Raw genomic sequence first — 22,090 nt, forward strand, 5'->3', positions numbered from 1 at the left:
GGCCCAGTGAAGCAGGAGCTGGGCAGGGGTCTTCCCCCAGGAACATCATGTGACTTCATGGAGAGACACCCCTACCTCTGAGGGAATGAAAAGGAACTGCCTCATGGTAAGAGCCCAGGACACCTTCTGCACTTAGAAACAATTTCCCTTGATGACTTTGGCTCCCAGGCCTAACTGGGTACTCCTGGCTCTATCTGGCAGTATCTCTTTGTGGTCCAGGTCCATCGTGGCCAGGTTTGAGGTTGGGGCAGTAGGTGATTACTTCAGGTGGTGGTGGTGGGTCTCTGACCTCTGAATTGGCAGTCAGATCAGCTTCCTTCCATCAAAGTCATTCTGCTCCAGGCCTTTCAAAGCAAAAGAACTGATAGGATGGGGAAGCTTTATATGACTTGAGTCTTCATCAGAGTCTACCCCAGCAGTCCCCAGATTACCTTCAGGTAGGTCAGGCCAGAGATTCCTGAATCCTGTAGAGAAGTCTTGTGGCTACAAACAGACATTGTCAAAATCCAAGGGCTTCTCTCTCTAATGCTGACTCCACTGTTATTTCTGCCCAGAAGGATTTACAATTCTAAAAACCTGAGGCAAAAGAGGTACTTCCCCTGCACCTGTTCCCCAACCTCTCTTACCTGGAGCATAGCCTTTGGGAAGGGCAGGGCCCCAGTAGTCAGCAAGGATGATAACTGGTAGCCAGGCTCAGGGATCTGACAGGTCCTGGGAGTACCTGGAGGGCCTTTTGTTTGGGCCTTTTCATTCTCCAGCCGCTGTTTGTGCTGGGCAGGTCCACTGTGAGGGTGGCCCAGGGGATACCATCTCTGGCCATCCCGTCTGGCCTCTAGTTTGATTGTGACATCACCATCCTGACAGAGGACGCCAGGGAAAGAAGTGAGTGTGCTATGGGCAGGGTTCTAGGTGCAGGCTTCATCTCAGCAGGGAGGCAGGGTGGATAGGTTGGTTTGGGGAGGGTGACATGTCTGGCTTCACATTTAAGGGGCTCCTTGGCCTTGACTGCTCTCACCCTTGATCAATGGTAGTCTTTTCAGGCATGAGGCCTAGGAGCAGATCCTCTTAAATCTACCTTCTCACCCGCTCAGTTTTTAGTTCTGTGCTGGGACAGAGAGTGGACAGATGATACCTAAGAGGGGTCACTCCACCACTTCCCAGTGCATCTGAAAATGTGCCCTAGGATTTTCCTGGTAAGGAGCTCATTTCTCATTTTGATGAGGAAAGCTTGAGCTCTTCCAGCAGGCAGTAGTACCGGGGGCAAAGAGAAATCAGCCAGGGCTGAGGTAGTCCTGAAGAAAGGCATCAGGGCCAGCCACAGACTAAGAATAATCACAACAGAAATAGCTATCACTTAGCTAGCACCTCCTGTGTGCCAGGTCCCAAGCTAAGCACTTTACAGGCATGATCACAATTTGTCCTCATAACATTGCTAGAAAGGAGGTATTATTCCCATTTTCAGCTGGAGAAACTGAAGCTCGAGAGGTGAAGTAATCAGGCCAACGTCTCACAGCTGGTAAACGGGTGCATCAGCGTTAGGACTCAGGTCTGTTTACCTCCAAAGGTAGACTCATCAGCTGACCTATCTCCTTCTGCAAACTCTTCCCAATGAAGAGGAAAAGAAACTATTTTCTTACCTGTGACCATCAGTGATAGGGTTAAAGAGAGAAGGGGGAGAAGGGAGGACTTTGAGCTTGATATCACCCAGATCAGCTTTCGGATAAGGCAGCCTTGACTGTTTGGCCTGTCTAATCTTTAATGAGACCCATTGGGAGGCAGCTGTTTTGATTTACTTCTATTTTGCAGATGATTTAAGTGAGGCCCTGGGGGCCACCAAGGGGCGTCCTTGGGGTCTGTGGCTGAGCAGTGGTTCTGAGGTGGGGTTGCTAGATAAAATATAGAATGTCCAGTTCAATTTTAAATATATAAGTATGTTCTCAATATTGCATGGGGCTCTTCTGGGGGCTCCTCACTCTGGCTGGGGTCCTGGTACCTGGGAGTTGAGGCGGGGCTGGAGGGCTGCTGCTTCATTTCTTACCTGAGTCTTAGGCCCCTCTATGAAGTTGTACCTGTGGGAGCAGGAGGGGGAATTGACTTCTGGAGGCTGCAGCGTCTGTGGCCACTGGATGAGGTGGAGCCTCAGTTTCTTACTATGTGAAATGAGAATGGTGCACATGGAGGCAGTCATATAGGGGTGGTTGCTTTGCACATCTCTTGGGCAACGAGGGTAGTATTCCATCTTTCTAGGGGGCTGTAGGGACTTCCAGGAAGGGGGAGAGCACCACGCAAATGATACGAATTCCCTTCTTGTCCAGGTTGGGGTCCCCAGAGCCTGGAAGCCCTGAGCCTCTCCTCAGTGGCTCCTGTGACTCCTGGACACTTGCAGGGGCAGTCTTGTTCAGCCAACAGCAGAGTGGGAAAAGATGTGGGACAGGAGGAGGCCAGGAGTTGTGGTGGCACCAGGGTGGGGATGGGCTGATGGGAGCACTTGGGTCCGGTGAACCTGGAAGTAAGTGATGGGGGAGATGGGGGACACAGGGGAAAGGGGAGGAGCATCCTGAAGCCTAGAGGACGTGGTGCTATTGATTCTCCTACCCCAGTGCATGGGCACGTGTGGGGATGAGGGCAGGTTGGAGCATACCTAAGTCTGTAGCTCTTGGTGTTGGGACCAGGCTGGGCTGCTCTTGCCCTCCCTCTGCCACTGGGCAGCCCTGAAAGCATGACTTCTTGCTCTTTTGAATGGTGGCTGCTTCTTTTTTGAGGCATACCACAGGTGGAGATGGGAACAGGCAGAGCACAGAGAGACAGAGTCCAGAAATGTTCTTCCAAATAGGTCAAGGAAACTTTTCCCAGTGATTCAGGTGTGATGTGCCAGGTCAAGCTGGATGTGTGGGCTTGATTTATCTGTAGCTTTGTTCTTGTATGTACTTAGATGTGAAAGCACTGGCTGTGAGGAGTGGTGCCAATGCACGGGAGTGTATGCTTGTGTCTCTGGCATGCGTGCCTGGCCTATGAAATGTCAGTGAGCATGCTTAAAATGTGTGTGCAGCACAGAAAACCTAAGTGCAGTCTCTTCCTCTTCCCAGAGTAGGAGTCTGGGAGTGTCTGCAGGTGTGTGGCTGTGTACGTGGGGAACTTTTGGCAGAGATAGGGGGGCCGCAGGCATTATAGAACAAATTACAGAGGAAGCAGTTGCTAGACAGGCCCTATATAGCCCCTGTTCTGCTTTCCCAGCCACCTGGGCCCCAGCTTTTTCAAATTCCCTCTGGCACACCCCTTTACCCAGGGCTCCAGGCTGATTTTCTGAAGGGGAGCAGTGCCATCTGGTGGCAGGCTGAGGCTGTGCCAGGAGCAGGCAAGCTGGAACCTAGGTTCCCACAGGGGCTCTGCCTTTCAGGACCCCAGTCAGTGAGGAAGTCACCACCGCACTGGCTAGATCCAACAAAGGGAGGGTATCTAAGGCTTGAATGCTCCATCCTCATGCATTTTGGGTTCATGACCCAGGGAGGCATGGCAGAAAAGTCAGCTGAAGGAGGGCTGGAGGACTGATGTAGGAAAGTTATCAGTCCACCCTGCGGACCCACGATCCTGGGCCCCATTCCTTGTGCCACCAATCTGGGCTCAGGTTTCTCATCTGTGTAGGCAGTGAACTGCACGTACCCTGTGGGGTGGTAATGAGGGTTATATGAAAAAGTGTGGGTAAAACACTTGGCTCAGAGCTATAAAGTCAAAGAAAATGGTAGTGGCCATTACTGATATAGGCAAAGTCCCAGAAACACAGAAGAGAGCTGTGTGTTATGGTAGGTAAAAGTGTTGCAGAGAGATGACACATCTGCCGTACTGCCACCCAACATTCTAGAATTTTGTGCCTGAATATCAGTTGTTTCAAGTTACACACTTAAGTGAAGGAGGGTGGTCTCTTTTCTGGAAAGTGGGGAATGGGGTCCGGTGGAGAGCAGAATCAAGAGACCCAGCATCCAGGTTCTGGCTAGCTTCTTACTAGCTATGGAACCTGACTATGGCTTCAGGCTTGCTGTGTCCAATGTTCCCCATGTGAAAGTGCTGACTGTGAGGATTCCATAAAAATGCAGAGAAACTTGCTCAGGACTCCCAGAGATAAAAGCTGGATAGGATCTTGTCAGGGAGAGATTCTGCTCGGCTGTGGAGTTTACCTTTCACGTCTCCAGAAAGGGATCCCCGAGTCAGAGTCAGGAGTCGTTCTGGTTCTGTGGCTAATTGGTTGTGTGATGTGAATCAAGTCACTCACTCTCTCTGGGTTTCACTTTTCCCAGCTGCAAAATAAAGGAATTAGATGACCTCTGAGGTCAGCCCTGCCTTAATCTATCTCCTTTTGATTTTTTTCCTTTTCTCTGCCTCAAATATGATACCTAGGATAAATATTGATCCTACAGGGTAGGTTTTGAACAGAAAGACCAGAGTTTAATGACTGCTGTGATTTCTCACACACTTTGGGAAATATCTTCTTAGATCCTGGTATGTTCTAGGTACAATGAGGCAAATGAGAGAATAAAACAACGGCTCTTCCCTGTCATACAGGGCCGAATGAGGTACTGAGAAGGTATCCAGCAGTTCTGGCGTTGGCCTCGGAGGATCGACTCTCTCACTTCTCGCTTCCGCCTTCCTGAGCAGCCAACGAGTACGTAGCCGTTTTTAATGCTAAAAACTACAACTTCCAGAAGTCAACGTGCGGGGAACCCGCTCACACGCCAATCAAGACTGGTGCGCTCCGCCCCCTAGAGGCGGAACTTCATTTCCCAGGCGGCTCCGGGGCTCGATAGTCCTCCGCTTGCCCTGGTGTTGTCCTCCCGCCTCCTGCCAGCAAGCCTCGCGCCAAGTTGGGGAACGCGCGCGCGCGCGCAGAGCACGTAGCACGCGAGTGACGCATAATATGTGGGCCGCTCCAGAGCCGTGGTCGCGCTGTGTGTGAGTGAGGGAGAGTGAGTGCGGGACCTGAGGCAGTGTGTGTGAACTGTGGCCGCTGGCGGGCTCAGGGGGGAGCGGCAGAGCCGCCCGGTAAGGTGAGTGGGGAAGGGAGAGAGACGGCTCCGTGGGAGGGGCGCGGGGAGACAGGGCGCGTGGTCTTGCGGGCGGGAGAGTGGGCTCCGGGCTGGGGGAGGGGCGGCACCTGCCTGGGCCGCCGGCTGGGACGGGGGCGGGCCAGGCCTCCCGGGATGCTTCGTCCGGGGCCTGACAGGACTTTTCCTCCTCCAGATTCTTGGCTCGGGGGCGGGGCCTCCACGTTCTTCCTCCAGTCCGCAAAAGAAGCTTCCCAAGAGTAACTCTTCCGCCCGGAGTGGAAGGCAAGGGTGTGCCCGCCCCTACCTGGGGGAGGGGCGCCTCTCATTCCCCTCATTACCTTTTATCTCCCAACTCTCCCAATTTTCGCTCCTTACCGGCCAGGGTGGGGTGGGTGGCTCCATCTTCCTTACGGTACGGCGGCCCCCTTCCCATGCTGTGTCTCCGCCTCTAGCTCCAGTCAGCTGGGCGGGCTCTCATCCCTCGGTCTCGTGCCACCTCCCCCGGCCTCGTGCCACCTCCCCTTGCACCCGCCCAGCTCTCGGGGCCGGGTTCTCCGGGCACTCCTCCCATCCCCGTGGTGGCGGGGAAGAGTGGAATGAGAGGTGTGCGGGTCCTGCAGCTTAGAGGCAAGCTTCCTGGGATCCTATTTCCGGGGGTTATAGTCGTTTTTAACTGGGTGTCTGGCATTTGCTTAACTCTTCCTAGACGGTTTGCGTCTCCACTTCCTCTTATTGCACTGTTAGTGCTCGGCTTTCGCTTGTGTTGAAGTAGTTTAGGATTGTTTGTAAGTGGTTCTTTTTGGGTCCCAGGTGACTCGTCCTTATCCATGTCACGTTGGCCTCAGTTTTTCCTTACTCTGTCTTTTCAGTGAAGCCTTTTAATTAGTCTCTGTGTTTTAATATTAGCAGCATCTTCCTGTTCTAAACGCTTTGTTAATGTAAAGAGTGAGAGGTTCATTGGCAGTGTTGTCCTGTAATTTTCTTGTCTCAGTTTACTGGAATTTAAGGTTTATGTAAGCTTGTATATTTAGACTCTTTGGGAATCGATTTGCTGTTTTTCTGCTTGATGCTGTCAAGATTTGGGTTTTGTATATTACAGTTATCCATTTTTGAGTGGTGATATGTTTTTGGATGTAAAGGAAATAATAGGTACAGAATTCGGGAACTACAAAGGAAATCCTTTTATGTTCAACCTCTCTTGAGTAGTTGCTGAGCACAGTGTTTTACTGTTCTGCTTTACAGTAGTTAATAGAGGAGGACTGGTAGAATGAATCACATGTTAGTTTGAAGTGATTGAAGTTGGTTTGTTACCAATTTTCTTATGCTGTTTCTGTCATGGTCATGGACAGTAATAGAGAATTGCTATAAATGATCTCATATGTTATACTAATTATTAGGTAAATTTTACTTGAAGCTCCAAACTTGGGTTTTTTTCCCAGTTTTTTTTTTTTTAATGAAGAATGCTTACAGGTGTTTGTTTCAGAATTGTAACCTTATGGGATCTATCCTTAACGTGAACTTTTTTTAGCCTTTGGGACAGTTTTTTGCCAAATAGGCCATACAGTATTGTGTATTAAAAGAGGACAGATTCTATGGTTTAACTCAAAAGTTACAAAAGGTAACAAAATAGTGGAAAAATGGTAGAGCTAGGATCATAACACATAGTGGAGAATCTTTCTTCTACCTCTGTCCTTCAGAAAGTCAGTTACCGGCCACAAAAGTAATAGTTATTATCCGTTTCTTATGTATTCTTCCAGCGACACAGACACACACACACACACACACACACACACACACACACACACACACACACACACACACACACACACACACACTTTGCTTTTCTCACGTGACAGTGTTTTGAGATTTGGTCCAGATTAGGAAAGGAAATGCTGCTTAGTTTTCTACTGTTTTTTAATTAGAAAAAAATTCAAGCGTATTAAAAAGTTGAAAGCATAGTAAAGTGAGTACTTTTTTATCCATCTGGATTCAACACTTGTTATTAATCTGTTATGGTTTCACTTAGTAGGTAGATGTGTGGTATATTTTAGTTTGTGGAACCATTTGAAAATAAGTTGCAGGCACAGCACCTCTAAATACTTTGGCAGGCATCTTTTAGGATACTTTCTACATGGTTATTGTTTATTTATTTGCCACCTTCTGCAGCTTGCAGGATCTTAATTCCCTGAGCAGCGATCAAACCCAGGGCTCCAGCAGTGAGAGCGCTGAATCCTAACCACTGGACCACCAGGGAATTTCCTTTATGTAATTTTTTGTAGGGCTATATATTATTCCATTGTATGGACAGTATTATCATTTAACCTTCACAACAACCATTTCCGTTTTACAGATAAGGAAATTGATATTTGGAGAAGTTAAATAACTTGACCAAGATCTCACAGGTATGTTGGCAGAGTTGGAATTTGAATGCTTGAACCCCTTTTCTACCAAGTACCAACTGAGTGGTCTTGGGGACCTCACTGAGCCCCTTTCCTCATCTGTAAAATTAAGGCAGGGTGGTTGTGAAAATTCAGAATAATGTAAGTAAATTACTTAACCAAGTGTCTGTCTCATACAAATATTCAGTAATTGATAACTATTGTATCACCATTAGACAGACCATAAATTCTGCATACCACTTAAAGAACTCACTTTAGAACATGGTGAATTGAGTAGTGTACCTTCACTCTTTTGTCCATAACAAGATAACTTCAGCTTTTGTGTTTTGTTAATAATCTTTCATTGAGAGCAAAATGAATTATCATTGATAGTATTATTTCAGCTTATTTTCAGTTTTTATTTTCCCTGGGTAAGTGATTATTCCCAAAGTTATAATTACTTTTAGGCATAGTTAATTGAAAATTTTGAAAATGGTACCAGAAGTACGTGTGTGTTTCTAACTTGAACTCTAAAATTTTACTGTTTTTATGTCCTTGATTGACCTTTATTACAGGTAGTATTCCTTTAAACTTTGCGTTTATAAGCCCTGCTCGGCCAGCTGCTTAAGTTATCTAAGAGGCATTCCCTCCTGGACCCGTTTTCCCCCCATTTAAAAAAAATTGTGGTAAAATTTGCATGACATAGATTAACCATTAGCTATTTTAAAGTGCACAATTCAGTTGCATTTAGTAGATGAACAGTGTTTGTACCACCATTACCTCTCTTAGTTCCAAGGCATTTTCATCACCCCAAAAGGAAACCCTATATCCATTAAGTAGTCACTCCTTATTTCCCCCTCCCCCAAGCCCCTGGCAACCACTAGGTAGTTCTCTGTATAGGAATTTACCTATTTTGAGTGTTTCATATAAATAGAATTATAGGATATGTGACCTCTTGTGTATGACTTTTTTCACCTGGCATATTGTTTCATCCACAGCTGTAACATGTCTCAGTACCTCATTCCTTTCTGTGGCTGAATAATGTTGCATTGTATGAATATAACCACATTTTATTTATCCATTCATCTGTTGGTGAACATTTGGGGTTGTTTCCACCTTTTGGCTCTTGTGAATATACTTTGAACATTTGTGTACAGTTGTGTGTTTGAATATCTGTTTTCAGTTCTTTTGGGTATATACCTTGGAGTGGAACTGCTGGGTCATATGGTAATTCTGTTTAACTTTTTTTTAAACTTTTTGAGGAGCACCAAACTATTTTCTATAGCTGCTGTACCATTTTACATTCCCATCAGCAGTGTACATTCCAGTTTCTCCACATCCTTGCCAGTGCTTATTTTCTAATTTTTTGGTTTTGGTCGTCCTAGTAGGTATGATTGGTATCTCATTATGGTTTGTTTACTTATTTATTTATTTGGCTGCCCTGGGTCTTTGTTGAGGCATGCAGGATGTTTTGTTGTGGCGTGCGGGCTTCTCTCTAGTTGTGGCATGTAGATTCTAGAGCCTGTGGGCTCTGTAGTTTGCAGCATGCGAGTTCTCTTGTTGAGGCATGTGCAAGCTCAGTAGTTGTGGCCCACGGGCTTGCATTGGAAGGCAGATTCTTTACCACTGGACCACCAGGGAAGTCCCCTCATTGTGGTTTTGTCCCCCCTTATTTATTTACTTATGTGTGTATTTATGTATGTATTGGCTGCATTGGGTCTTCATTGCTGTGCGTGGGCTTTCTCTAGTTGCGGTAAGCAGGGGCTGCTCTTGGTTGTTGTGCATAGGCTTCTCATTGCGGGGGTTTCTCTTGTTGCGGAGCACAGGCTCTATGTGCACGGGCTCCAGTAGTTGTGGCATACGGCCTCTACAGCACAGGCTCAGTAGTTGTGGCTCACGGTCTTAGTTGCTCTGCGGCATGTGGGTACTTCCCGGACCATGGATTGAACCCATGTCCCCTGCATTGGCAGGTGGATTCTTAACCACTGTGCCACCAGGGAAGTCCCCCCTCGTTGTGGTCTTGATTTTCATTTCCCTAATGGCTGATTATGTTGAATGTCTTTTCATGTGCTATGCTTGTTGGCCATTTGTATATCTTTGTTGGAGAAATGTCTGTTCAAGCCCTTTGCCCATTTTTGAATCAGGTTTTTTGTTGTTGTTGAGTTGTAGGAGTTATTTATTATGGATACTAGATCCTTATCAGATATATGACTTGCAAAGATTTTCATCCATTCTGTGGGTTGTCTTCACTTTCTTGGTAATGTACTTTGATGCACAAAAGTTTTAAACGTTGAAGTCCAGTTTATCTAGTCATTTGTTGATTATGCTTTTGACATTAAACGAAAATCCCTTGGCAAACAAGGTCATGAAGATTTACCCCTATGTTTACCTCTAAGAGTTTTAAAGTTTAAGCTCTTACATTTAAGTCTTTGATCCATTTTGAGATAATTTTTGTATATGGTGTGAGGCAAGGATCCAACTTCATTCCTTTGTATGTGGATATCCAGTTGTCTCAGCACAATTTGTTGAAAGACCATTAGTTTTTCTAGTAGTGGTCTAATGGTCTTTCAACAAATTCTTTCCCTATTGACTGGTCTTGGCCCACTTGTTAAATATCAATTGACATAGATGTGAGATCTTATTTTTGGACTCTCAATTTTTTTTTTAATTATGTGTTTTATTTTTGACTGCATTGGGTCATAGTTGTGGCATGGGGGATCTTCCGCTGTGGCACACAGGCTCTGTAGTTGTGGTGTGCAGGCTCTAGAGAGCATGGGCTCTCTAGTTGTGGCCCATATGCTCAGTAGTTGCAGCACATCGGCTTAGTTGCCCTGCAGTATGTGGGATCTTAGTTCCCCTACCAGGGATCAAACCCGCGTCCCCTACATTGGTAGGTGGATTCTTAACCACTGGACCACCAGGGAAGTCCCTGGACTCTCAGTTCTATTGCACTGGTATATATGTCTTTCCTTATGGCAGTACCATACTGTTTTGATTATTGTACTTTGTAGTTTTGAAGTCAGAAGTGTGAATTCTTCTTTTTCAAGATTGTTTTGGTTATTCAGGATCCCTTGCAGTTATATACAAATTTTAGGATTGATGTTTGCATTAATGCAAAAAAGGTCATTAGGATTTTGGTAGGAATTGTATTGCCGGTTGGCCACTTTGGAGAGTATTGCCTTCTTAACAATATTGGCTTCTAATCCGTGAACACAGGATATCTTTCCATTTATTTAGGTCTTCTCTAATTTATTCCAGCAATGTTTTGTAGTTTTCCTTGTGGAAATCTTATGCCTTTTTGACTTAAATTGATTTCTTAGTATTTTATTCTTTTTAATGCTATTTTAAGTGAAATTGTTAATTTCATATTGAATTGTTTATTGCTAGTATATAGCAATACAACTAATTTTTGTGTGTTAATCTTGTATCCTGTAACTTTGCTAACTTTTTAATTAATTCCAATAGTTTTTGTTTGTGGATTGTTTAGGATTTACTATAAGTAGGGTCATGTCATCTGTGAATAAAGATAATTTTACTTCTTCCATTCCAACTTGTATACCTTCTATTTTTCTTGTCTAATTGCTCTGGCTAGAACTCCAGTTCAGTGTTTAAGTGGTGAAAGCAGACATCTTTGTCTTGTTTCTGATTTTAGGGGGAAAGCTTTCAGTCTTTCACTACTGGGTACACTGTTAACCATGGTTTTTTGTGATTAATGCCCTTTACCATATTGAGGAAGTTCTCTTCTGTCCCTAGTTTATTGAGTGTTTTTATCACAAAGGATGTTGGGTTTTGTCAGATGCTTTTCTGTGTCAACCACATGATCATTTTTCCCCCTTCGTTCTGTTAATGTGTTAATTTAATTGATTTTCATATGTCAAACCACCCTTGTATTCCTGGGATAAATCCCACTTGGTCATGATATCTAACCCTCTTAATATGCTGCAGTATTCATCTTTCAGTATTTTGTAAAGGATTTTTGCATCTGTTTTCATAAAGGATGTTGGTCTGTAGTTTTCTTGTGATGTCTTTATCTGTCTTTGGTATCAGGGTAGTGCTGGCTTTATGTAATAAAATAGGAAGTGTCCCTCCTCTTCAGTTTTTTGAAAGAATTTGAGGATTGATCTTAATTCCTTTTTTAAAAAATTAATTAATTTTGGCTGCGTTGGGTCTTCATTGCTGCGCACGGGCTTTCTCTAGTTGCTGCAAGTGGGGGCTATTCTTTGTTGCGGTGCACAGGCTTCTCATTGCAGTGGCTTCTCTTGTTGCAGAGCACGGGCTCTAGGTGTACGGGCTCTAGGTGTGTGGGCTTCAGTAGTTGTGGCACTCAGGCTCAGTAGCTGTGGCTCGCAGGCTCTAGAGCTCAGGCTCAGTAGTTGTGGCACATGGACTTAGTTGTTCCACAGCATGTGGAATCTTCCTGGCCCAGGGATCGAACTTGTGTCCTGTGCATTGGCAGGCGGATTCTTAACCACTGTGCCACCAGGGAAGCCCCAGAAGGCGGATTCTTAACTATTGGACCACCAGGGAAGTCCATAAACTTTTAAAAATGTATATATAGTTAGTAGATTGCAGTCAGAAATATAGCATGGGTCTTCTTAATTCTAATATGGTCAGACATCCATATTAGTTAGTCACATCTGCTGTATTTCTTTTCTGTGACTTTGGCTGGAAAGACTGAAAATGTGGATTCTTTGTAGAAAAGAAGCATTTTAACTTTTTTTTTTTTTTTGAAGCATTTCTCCTTTGGAGTTAGGGGTAGCTCAGGTGATGTGAATTACTATCTACTGTTAGAATTGCCTCAACTTGATTAAAACATAAATGTTTAAAATTTAGAGAGTTGGTGGTAAATATATTCCTTTTGGTCTTATGATCGATATCTTTAGAAGAGTGAACAATAATCCTAGATGAGCTAGTAATGCCTTTCTGGACTGAAACTTTTTATAGAACAGTTGCTATTTCTGTGATAATACACATTTTGCATGGCAGGATTTGACAATTTGATCCTAAGACTACTTTGGCAAAGAAGTTGATCTATAAACCACCTAAACATTTGGGTCTCATTTATCCCTTTTGGAGTCCCGAAAAAATTCTCTTCCCCATGTGGATGTCTCATGCGGCTCCTTCAGAGCCTGTTTCACCTGTCCTTTTGTACCCTTGGGCTGATCACTAAACCCAGCAACTTTTTCTGCCTTTCTCCAGCCTCTTATCCTCCTTCCAGAAGGTCAGCTATGAGACAGGTTAGGAAGCCTGAAAGACGAATGGGTTTTATAATATTCCTTTCCAGCTTTCATGTTGGTAATGATATCCACTTCAGTTCTTGATCTGTTGTTAAGCATTAACAGGAGTGTGTTGCTTATCTTTCATAGAACTTTCCTCCAAAGACTTACAGAGCAAACTATTTCTGGGAGTAGTTTTTGCTGTATTCTGTATTTAAAAAAAAAAGTATCCTCAAAGATTTGGACCTCAGAGATCTAGACTTGGGATTACTGTACATATGGTGTGTAGGTACAGGTTGTAGAGTGTTCCTGTGAAACCTTTCGTAAGCTGAAATGACTTGAAGAAGCAGTTACCTTAGGATACATCTTGCTAACAGGTGCACAAAAATTGAGATAAACACAGATGCTTTTAGGCACAGTTCAAAGCTGTGGCAGCTTGATGCTGAGTGTAGTACCCCTGGAAGGAGCTTGGCGGTACCACTCTCACTGCTCGGGGTACACACTGCCTTTATAATGGCTTGCTGCAAAGCAAACACAACTTTGCTTTTTGCCTTTTTCTGTAAAAGCAAAAATCCTCTTCAGATTTCTTTGGGTTAGCGAAAACAGATACTAATGTAGGTCTTTCATAAAACGAAGTGGTGTATAGTGAACTTCTCTGAAAAGCACGATTACCTGTATGTGTGTTTCTGAGGGGAGAAAGGAACTATAGGTTTTGCCTGATTCTCAGAAACTCCTGATCCTGGAATGATTAAGAATCATGATTTTGATCCAGTTCCCAGTCTCATTTGACAGTCTAGCAAACTGAAATTGAGAGAGGTGAAAAGACTTGTCTTTTTTTAAAATTTATTTATTTATTTATTTTATTGGCTGTGCTGGGTCTTCGTTGCTGCACACGGGCTTTCTCTAGTTGCGGCGAGTGGGGGCTACTCTTCGTTGTGGTGCGCGGGCTTCTCATTGTGGTGGCCTCTCTTGTAGAGCACGGGCTCTAGGTGCGTGGGCTTCAGTAGTTGCAGCACATGGACTCAATAATTGGGGCTCATGGGCTCTAGAGCACATGCTCAATAGTTGTGGCCCATGGGCTTAGTTGCTCCACGGCATGTGGGATCTTCCTGGGGCAGGGATTGAACCCATGTCCCCTGCATTGGCAGGCAGATTCTTACCCACTGTGCCACCTAGGAAGTCCAAGACTTGTTTGTCTTGACTTGATGAGTATCTAGGTTCCCAATCCTGTGTTTCCTGTCGTACCACAAATAAAATTATCTACAGAGTCTAAGGGTTAAATTTCCCATGCTTTTAGTTATTTCCCTTGCTTGCTCATCCCTTTTTTTCCTCCCTCCTCACTTTTCTTTTTGTAGGAAGTATGTCAGATTTATTTGCCTGTATTCATTTTTGTGTGTTTTTTAATTTTTGCTTCCTTAGGCCAAGCCATGACTACAGTAGCGGTACACGTGGACTCCAAAGCTGAGCTCACTACCCTGCTGGAGCAGTGGGAAAAGGAACATGGCAGTGGGCAGGACATGGTACCTATCCTTACCAGGTATGAACAGTTAATTTTTTTTTTTTTTTTGAAAAAAAGGAAAAATTGGGACTGCTCTGGTGGTCCAGTGATAATTATTTGGTGTTTTCACCGCCGTGGGCCCAGGTTCAATTCCTGGTTGGGGAACTAAGATCCTGCAAGCTGTGTGGTGTGGCCAAAAAAAAAAAAAGAAAGAAAGAAAAAAAAAAGTAAAAAGTGGAGAATAGTATAGAACATTTTCACTTTGTGAATTTTCTTTTTTTTTTTTTCCACAGAACTTTTTATAATAACTCTACTTAATGAAATATTTGTTTGCAGGAAGAAAAAAAAGAATTTCCCAAAAAGTAGAAAAGCATTTTAAAAACAGTTTTTCAGATTACAATGTTAAACTCATCTCCAGCTCTGTAAAAGTATATGACACAAGATTTTTTTTTTTAATTAATTAATTTATTATTGGTTGTGTTGGGTCTTTGTTGCTTCGTGGGCCTTTTCTAGTTGTGGCGAGCAGGGGCTACTCTTCATTGCAGTGTGCAGGCCTCTTACTGCAGTGGCTTCTCCTGTTGCAGAGCACAGGCTCTAGGTGCGTGGGCTTCAGTAGTTGCGGTACGTGGGTTCAGTGGTTGTGATGCATGGGCTTAGTTGCTCTGTGGCTTGTGGGATCTTCCCGGACCGGGGATTGAGCCCATGTCCCCTGCATTGGCAGGTGGATTCTTAACCACTGCGTCACCAGGGAAGTCCCTGACCTGAGATCTTTAAAGTTTCACTGCATTTCACGATTATTCTCGAAAAGGTACTCTGCCAGAAAATCAATGGGATCATTGGGTCTGACCTTACAGCACTCATTCAGACCCTGCATAAGCGTTGGCATACATAGGTCATTAAATAGTTTCTCAAGAGCATATACTGGGCCCCCAGTAATTCTTTCTTCTCTTTTCACTTCTTCTAGTCATTTATTCTCACTTCTCAGAGCAAAATAATTTCTATCTGCCCAGATGAAGCAAGTGAGAGAGAGAGAGAGAGAGAGAGGAAGGGAGAGAGGGAGGGAGGGGGATAGAGAGATACAGAAAGAACGAAAGAAAGAAGGAAGGAAGAAAGGAAAGAAAGAGGAAGGAAGGAAGGCTCACTTTGTGAATTCTAAATCCATTTCCCCCCCCATCAGAACTAGTCTTTATCTCTCTACTTCTTGAAGCTTTTAAAATGTTTTCCCTTTCCTCTCAGGCCCTTTTGTTGTCATTCTCCTTCCTAGTTTCTTCTCCTGCCCATATTTTAGCCCCAAGGTTTTATTCGTGTTACTCTTCTCTCTTCATCCTAAATATTGTATGTAGATAGTTTTGTCTCTGTCCATGATTTAAAAAAATTATTCTCATGTTAACTTTCAAATCTCTATTTCTACTTCAGACTCTTCTTCTTAAAAATTTCAGACCCATTTCTCAGCTGCTTGGTGAACACTTATTTACCTGGTTGTTCCACAGATAGCTGAAACATATTGTGTCCAAAATAGAGCTTATCTTCTTTATCCTGCTTCCCTCTTCATTCACAGTTTGTGCTTTTGTACTCCCTGCCTTGGTGTAAATAGTTTTAAACTAAAAACTGAAAACCATTCTCCCTAGTGTATTCCTTTACTAGCACAACTTAGTCGCCAAGCCCTTTGGATTTCTCCTTCCTCTTCTCCTCCATTCCCACTTCCTTCATTAGGTATTGATTGTGTCTTGGCTGGCTCATTAGGCAGTGTGCATTATCCCTCTGTCTCCAGTTTACCCTATTCTAATACATCATCCCCTTTGCTGAAAGATTTATCTTTTTCATACACAAATCTTATAGGCATACCTCAGCTCGTAATTCTCCCCGGCTCCCTTTTCCTACAGAATGAAATATCAACTTTTTAGAGTGGCCTATGAGGCCATTTATGATTTGGCCTCTACTTCCTTTTTTTGCCTCATAGTGTTGTTCTTCAGTGAGGAATAGTACCATATTTTCCAGTGTCTGTGTGCCTTTACACTTGCTGTTTCTTTGGCCTGAAATGCCTTTCCTTGGTATATCTGCCTGGCAAACTCTAGTCCTTTTCAGGAAGCAGTTCAAGAATCGTGTCTGTAAATACCATATGATATCACTTATATGTGAAATCTAAAATATGACACAAATGAACCTGTCTATGAAACAAACGAAATCACGGACATAGAGGACAGACTGGTGGTTGCCAAGGGGGTGAGGGGGTTGGGGGAGGGATGGAGAGGGAGGTTGGGGTTAACAGATGTAATCTTTTATATATAGAATGGATAAACAACAAGGTCCTACTGTATAGCACAGAGAATTATATTCAATATCCTATAATAAACTATAATGGAAAAGAATATTTTAAAAAATGTATGTATGTGTACATATATATGTATAACTGAATCACTTTGCAGCAGTAATTAACACAACATTGTAAATCAACTATACTTCAATTAAAAAAAAAAATCTTCCGGGCTTCCTAGGTGGCGCAGTGGTTGAGAATCTGCCTGCCAATGCAGGGGACACAGGTTCGATCCCTGCTCCAGGAAGATCACACATGCCACGGAGCAACTAAGCCCGTGTGCCACAGCTATTGAGCCTGCTCTTTAGAGCCCGTGAGCCACAACTGTTGAGCCCATGTGCTGCAACTATTGAAGCCCATGCACCTAAAGCCCGTGCTCCGCAACAAGAGAAGCCACAGCAATGAGGAGCCCGCGCACTGCAACAAAGAGTAGCCCCCACTCACCGCAACTAAAAAGAAAGTCCGCGCACAGCAAAAAAAGACTCAACACAGCCAATAAAATAATAAATAAATAAATAAATTTATAAAAAAAAGAAAATCTCCCCCCCCATTTTAATTACCATTTGTAGTATAATTATCTTTTTACATGTGTCTCCTTGCTAAATTTTAAGTTTTTTGAAGGCAGGTCTACTCATTTTTATTGGTGTCTCCTTGTGTCTGCTCGGACAGTGACTTGCCCAATGCCTGGTACATAGTAAACTGAGTGGGACATAATTTTATTGAATGAATCTGTTACGAAAAGAAAGTGAAAAATAAAGGCTGGCGAGGGATGCCCATGGTTTTTCTAAGCAGGAAGCCTCTGGAACATGAGGCTCTTTAACATCTAATCTGTGATATCATAGCAGAGAAAAAAAACTTTTTGTTTATGCAGTGATCTATTCTCTAGTGATAAAGAGAACTAAGATCTTATGAAAGTTTAAACAGGGATAAATGCTTTGTTCATAACTGTTCTTGATAGATGGGGAATATGTGAAAGTATAGTTTTTCTTTTTAGGGAAAGGATTATTGCTGACTGATGGAAAGTGGATTTTCATTTGTAGAGGTGGAGATTAAGAACTACTAATCACAAGCTGCTTGAAATGCAGCCACAGTGAATTAAAGAATCTTAAGTACTGTGCATTTAACATGTGGGTTATTGATTGATGCACCTTTGAAAGGAGGAGAGAGTCATAAATGGGGATGATAATGTTAGTGGTAGATTCACTTGATGGCTCAAAAATATAAAGTATTTTTTAATACTTTATTTTTGGGAATTTCCTGGTGGTCCAGTGGTTAGGACTTGGTGCTTCCACTGCCAGGGGCCTGGGTTCAATCCCTGTTTGGGGAACTAAGATCCTGGAAGGTGTGGGGTGAGGCCAAAAAACCAAAAACCAAAAAACTTTCTTTTCAGGATAATTTCATATTAATTATAATTTTTGACCCTGAGCTTTGTCATGCTATGGTATTCAGCAGTGCAAAGCCTAGATAGAGGGATCCTATCCTCAAGGAGATAACCATCTAGGAGGCAACTAATGGCTCCAAAAAATGCATATTGTTACAAAATAGTATATAATGAAGTACTAGATTGGGCAACATGGTTTGTAAATATTCTGGGGGTTAGGAGAATGGAAAGAATTTGAATGAGTCCGTTTCTTCTATTCACTCAACAAATGTTTGAGGACCTTTTGTGTGTCAGAACTATAGGAGACACTTCTCTGAGCCTCAGCTTCTTCCTCACTAAAAGTGTCACTGAGAGCTACATTGTTAAAAAGATAGCCATCCTCTGAGCTACTTGCAGAAGACTGTAGCCAGGCAGTAGATAGCTAAGGTTAGAATACTGGGTTTTAACTCCAGTTCTAGTGGGCTTTCCAGTATAGGATGTGGTAAAGGTTCCTTGGAGCAGGGACTTGAAAGTTGGTAGAATATATCTTTTTTTTTTTTAATTTTGCATGTTTTAATTTATTTATTTTATTTATTTGCTGCGTTGGGTCTTCATTGCTGTGCGCAGGCTTTCTCTAGCTGCGGTGAGCAGGGACTGCTCTTTGTTGTGGCGCGAGGGCTTCTCATTGCGGTGGCTTTTGTTTCAGAGCATGGGCTCTAGGTGCGAGGGCTTCAGTAGTTGCAGCATGTGGGCTCAGTAGTTGTGGCTCATGGGCTCTAGAGCACAGATTCAGTAGTTGTGGTGCACGGGCTTAGTTGCTCTGAGACATGTGGGATCTTCCCGGACCAGGGATCGAACCCGTGTCCCTTGCATTGGCAGGTGGATTCTTAACCACTGCGCCACCAGGGAAGTACTTAGTAGAATATATCTTGATGAAAAATAGAGACAAGGTTTTCTAGGAAAAGTGAAAATGTAACTGAAAAAGGTACCTAGGGGAGAATGAACTGGGGCATGTTTTTTGGCAGTGAGGAAATGGGCCCCATCAGAGTGGAGGGTGAATATAAGGTAGGAATGGAAGATAAAGTTATGTGGAGCAAGATCTTAAAGATCTTCAAGGTTAGTCTGGGACTTTAAGAGACAGTAGGATGAATTCAAAGTATTGTTTATTTTAGATAGATGCAAAACTCTTAACATCCTCCAAATTGTAGGTCTGTTAGTTTACTGTCTATTTCCTAAAGTATCTTCACGTCTGTTATCCCTCTCACTCTGCAAACTGGCTTCAGGTTTGGATGTTTTGGTGTGTTCCCTGAAAAGCAAATGAATTTCAGGCCTACCTACTCTTTCACTGACTGGTTTTTTAAGTGATCTTTTGGCCATTTTCTTAAGAAAAACGTACAAATTTATATCTTGATTGACTTTTTAGTTTTTATGTTGTTTCATTAATTATAATCAAGCCTTTGACTTAATTCTCTGAAAAAGGACTGAAATTGGGCCAAGCTATATGAGCTTAACCCAAGTTCTGTGGGTGTTTTTTTTTTAAATTTTTTTATTGACATATAATTTATAGTCGACCCGTGGTTGCTTGAACCTGTGGATGTGGAGAGCCAGCTGTACTATGCCATTTTATATAAAGGACTGGAGCATTTGAGGATTTTAGTGTCTCTGAGAGGTCCTGGAACTAATTCCATGCAGATACCGAGGGATGACTGTGTATATTGTATAGTGCTCTGATGGATTCTTTACTTGTAAAATCATCACCTAGATCAAGTTACAGAACTTGAGTACTGTCTCCAGAAGGCTCCCTCGTGCCCCATCCCATCGATATCTACCTTAGATCGATTGGTTTTCTATTTGTTCTTGATTCCCAGTTTTTGCTGAAACAATACCTAAGTAGCTCTGACATATCAAGCTCTTTTCTAAGCAGAGTACGTTTATTAACTTAAACCTCAGGGAAACTCTGTAAGATAGCGACTGTTATCCTCATTTTACATATTAGGCACAGAGAGGTTAAGTAACTTGACCAAAGTCACAAACAGTTAGTGGAAGAGATATGATTTAACCCCTGGCCATCTGGCTCCAGAATCCAGGTTTTTAACTTCTGCTGTGCTATATTACTTAGTTTCCACTGAAGATACTAGTAGATCTTATAATATGTAATTTAAAATGATTTCGTGTAATCATTCTTTGTGGCAGAGAGAATTTTCAGAGTTTAGGGGGAAAAGTAGAAAAGGTAGAAAAACTTTTGAGGCTTGATGGGGAAAAGTAGAGTGGGCAAGAATTTTTGCACGGAGCTTAACCCTTAAGGCTAGAAAGTATGGTTTTGTGGAAATAAAGCGTGTAGGAGAGTTTGAGTTAGGATAGAGCATGCTAGATCCTGGAGAGCATGGTAGTCTTTTATTTGGTTGTCATTATAATAGATTAAAATGTCAGTCTTGCTTAGGGTACTCGACAAGAAATTTTATTTAAAAAAATGTGTGAGTTAAAAAATTGATACATGCAGCAACATGGATGACTCTGTGCTGAGTGAAAGAAGCCAGATATAAACGGAGTATATATGATTTCATTTATGTGAAATTCTAGAACAGGCAAAATAATCTTTAGTGAGAAAGAGGTGAGTGGTTGCTTAGGGCAGAGTTGGGAGCCTGTGTGGGTGAAAGAATATTATAGGCCGGGATAACCTGGAAAGGTCCTGAAACAGTTATGAATTTGGACTCTGAAGAGCAGGGAGGGCCATGTGACTGCAGCTGTAATTAAGGATGAGTGGAGGAGTACAAGAAATGATCAGAGATGCAGATAAAGGCCAGGTTACTGTAAACCATGTCGTAGTTGGGTTTAATTTAAGTTGTGGTAAGTCATTGAAAGTTCGAAGTGAATTGTGTCAGGTCAAGCATGGAAACAAGAAACAGAGACCAGGGAAAAGGCTATTGCAAACAGTCTAGAAGTTGTTAAAAGTGGTCTAGACAAGGGTAAGAATGGTCAAAATTTAAAGAAATGATTGAATTCAGGAGATATTTTGTAGGTAGAGCTAATAGGAATTATTGCTGTGGGGAATGGGGAGAAAAAGGAAGGTTTAAGTGATGACTTTCAGGTTTTTGGCTTCTGAAGGGGTAGTAGTGCTATTTTTTGAGCCAGGAGAGTTGGAGAGAAGAATGAATTTGGGAGTGGAAATTGTTTATGAGATGGTTGTTTAGATCTTTATGTTTGTCAAGAAAATACCCCTTTTCTAATTTTTTGCTTTTATTTTGTACCTTGACTATTGAATTGACTATTATAGGTAGTGGTGCATTTTTTTGTATGCTTGTCTAGAATTGACCCTGTCTTCTCTTTGTGCTAGGATGTCTGAATTGATTGAAAAAGAAACTGAAGAATATCGTAAGGGGGATCCAGACCCATTTGATGATCGACATCCTGGTGAGATCTGTGTTTTCTTAAGCCTGGCTCTAATTTTCTTACAAAAGAAAACTGCTTAATATGAGGAATATTTTTCTGTTGAAAAAGAATTTATTTGTTAAAATATTGCTCAAGGTGGGGGCAGAGAGGAAAAATGGAAATACTTTTAACATTTACCTATCAAATAGAAGATAGCTAACTTAAAGGAACTAAATTATATAGATATACCTTATTGACTCAGTTGATATGATTACAGAGATTTAAAAAGAGAAAAATGTTCTCCCTTTCTGACTTTTAAACCAAAAGATGTTATCCTCTGTGCCTTCATCTTTCTAACAATAATAATTATCCTTTTACTAATAGGGAAATGTGGTTGAGAATGCATTCAGTGCCTTGCTTTCAGTTAGGAAATTGATACTTGGAACCTTGAATAATAAATGGACTTCTTGATGTCTACTTTAGTGCCCCAACAGCTAAAGTATGCCATCTCACGTTAATGTGGTTTTCTTTTGGGCTAACTTTATTAGAGCCATGGCAACCCAGCCTGGTTTGGCATGGAATTTGCTATAATACAGAACTATATGGGGCTCGAGACTGCCACTTTATGTTCTCTCTAAGGTAGATTACCAGTGGGCAAAAGCTTATGTCATGTGGGCCCACATTGCATATAAATTTTCTCTTTTATAAAACCAGAAGCAGTCCCTTTTGGAGAGAAGAGTCTGAGATTTTATATGTGGAGAGAGAGCGAGAATAAGTAGGACTTATACAAATAAGAACATTGTATATCCACCTGAATGTTCCAGAGTTTATTTCTGTTTCTTAGACTTTTATGTAAGCTAGGCATTTTAGATTGAGTGTCCAGTTTATGTGGTGTTACCTGCTGCTCTTGTCCTAG

At 42.6% G+C, this 22,090-nt stretch overlaps 2 protein-coding genes across 6 annotated transcripts in view; one reads left to right on the plus strand and one right to left on the minus strand.

Moving 5' to 3' along the window:
• RAD54L2 (RAD54 like 2) overlaps positions 1-5,609 on the minus strand; it is a 124,453-nt gene extending 118,844 nt beyond the window's left edge. Inside the window, exon 1 of the mRNA XM_057705520.1 lies at positions 5,415-5,609. The gene's annotated coding sequence lies outside the window, so the exon portion shown is untranslated. The remainder of the gene's footprint in view (positions 1-5,414) is intronic.
• The window catches only part of DCAF1 (DDB1 and CUL4 associated factor 1), an 81,625-nt gene continuing 64,433 nt past the window's right edge, over positions 4,899-22,090 (plus strand). For 3 of the 5 annotated variants that reach the window (XR_009048757.1, XM_057705514.1, XM_057705511.1), the window contains exons 1-3: positions 4,899-5,039; positions 14,053-14,170; positions 21,140-21,216. Coding sequence is in view for 4 of the 5 variants with exons in the window: in XM_057705514.1 (XP_057561497.1) it covers positions 14,061-14,170; positions 21,140-21,216 (187 nt within the window). In the remaining variant the exon portion in view is untranslated. Of the gene's footprint in view, positions 5,040-7,403; positions 7,442-14,052; positions 14,171-21,139; positions 21,217-22,090 lie in introns of those variants that run through there. The other 2 variants (XM_057705512.1, XM_057705513.1) reach the window with 2 other exon arrangements.

This window comes from Hippopotamus amphibius, chromosome 13 (assembly GCF_030028045.1).
Source record: "Hippopotamus amphibius kiboko isolate mHipAmp2 chromosome 13, mHipAmp2.hap2, whole genome shotgun sequence".
Taxonomy (NCBI): domain Eukaryota; kingdom Metazoa; phylum Chordata; class Mammalia; order Artiodactyla; family Hippopotamidae; genus Hippopotamus; species Hippopotamus amphibius.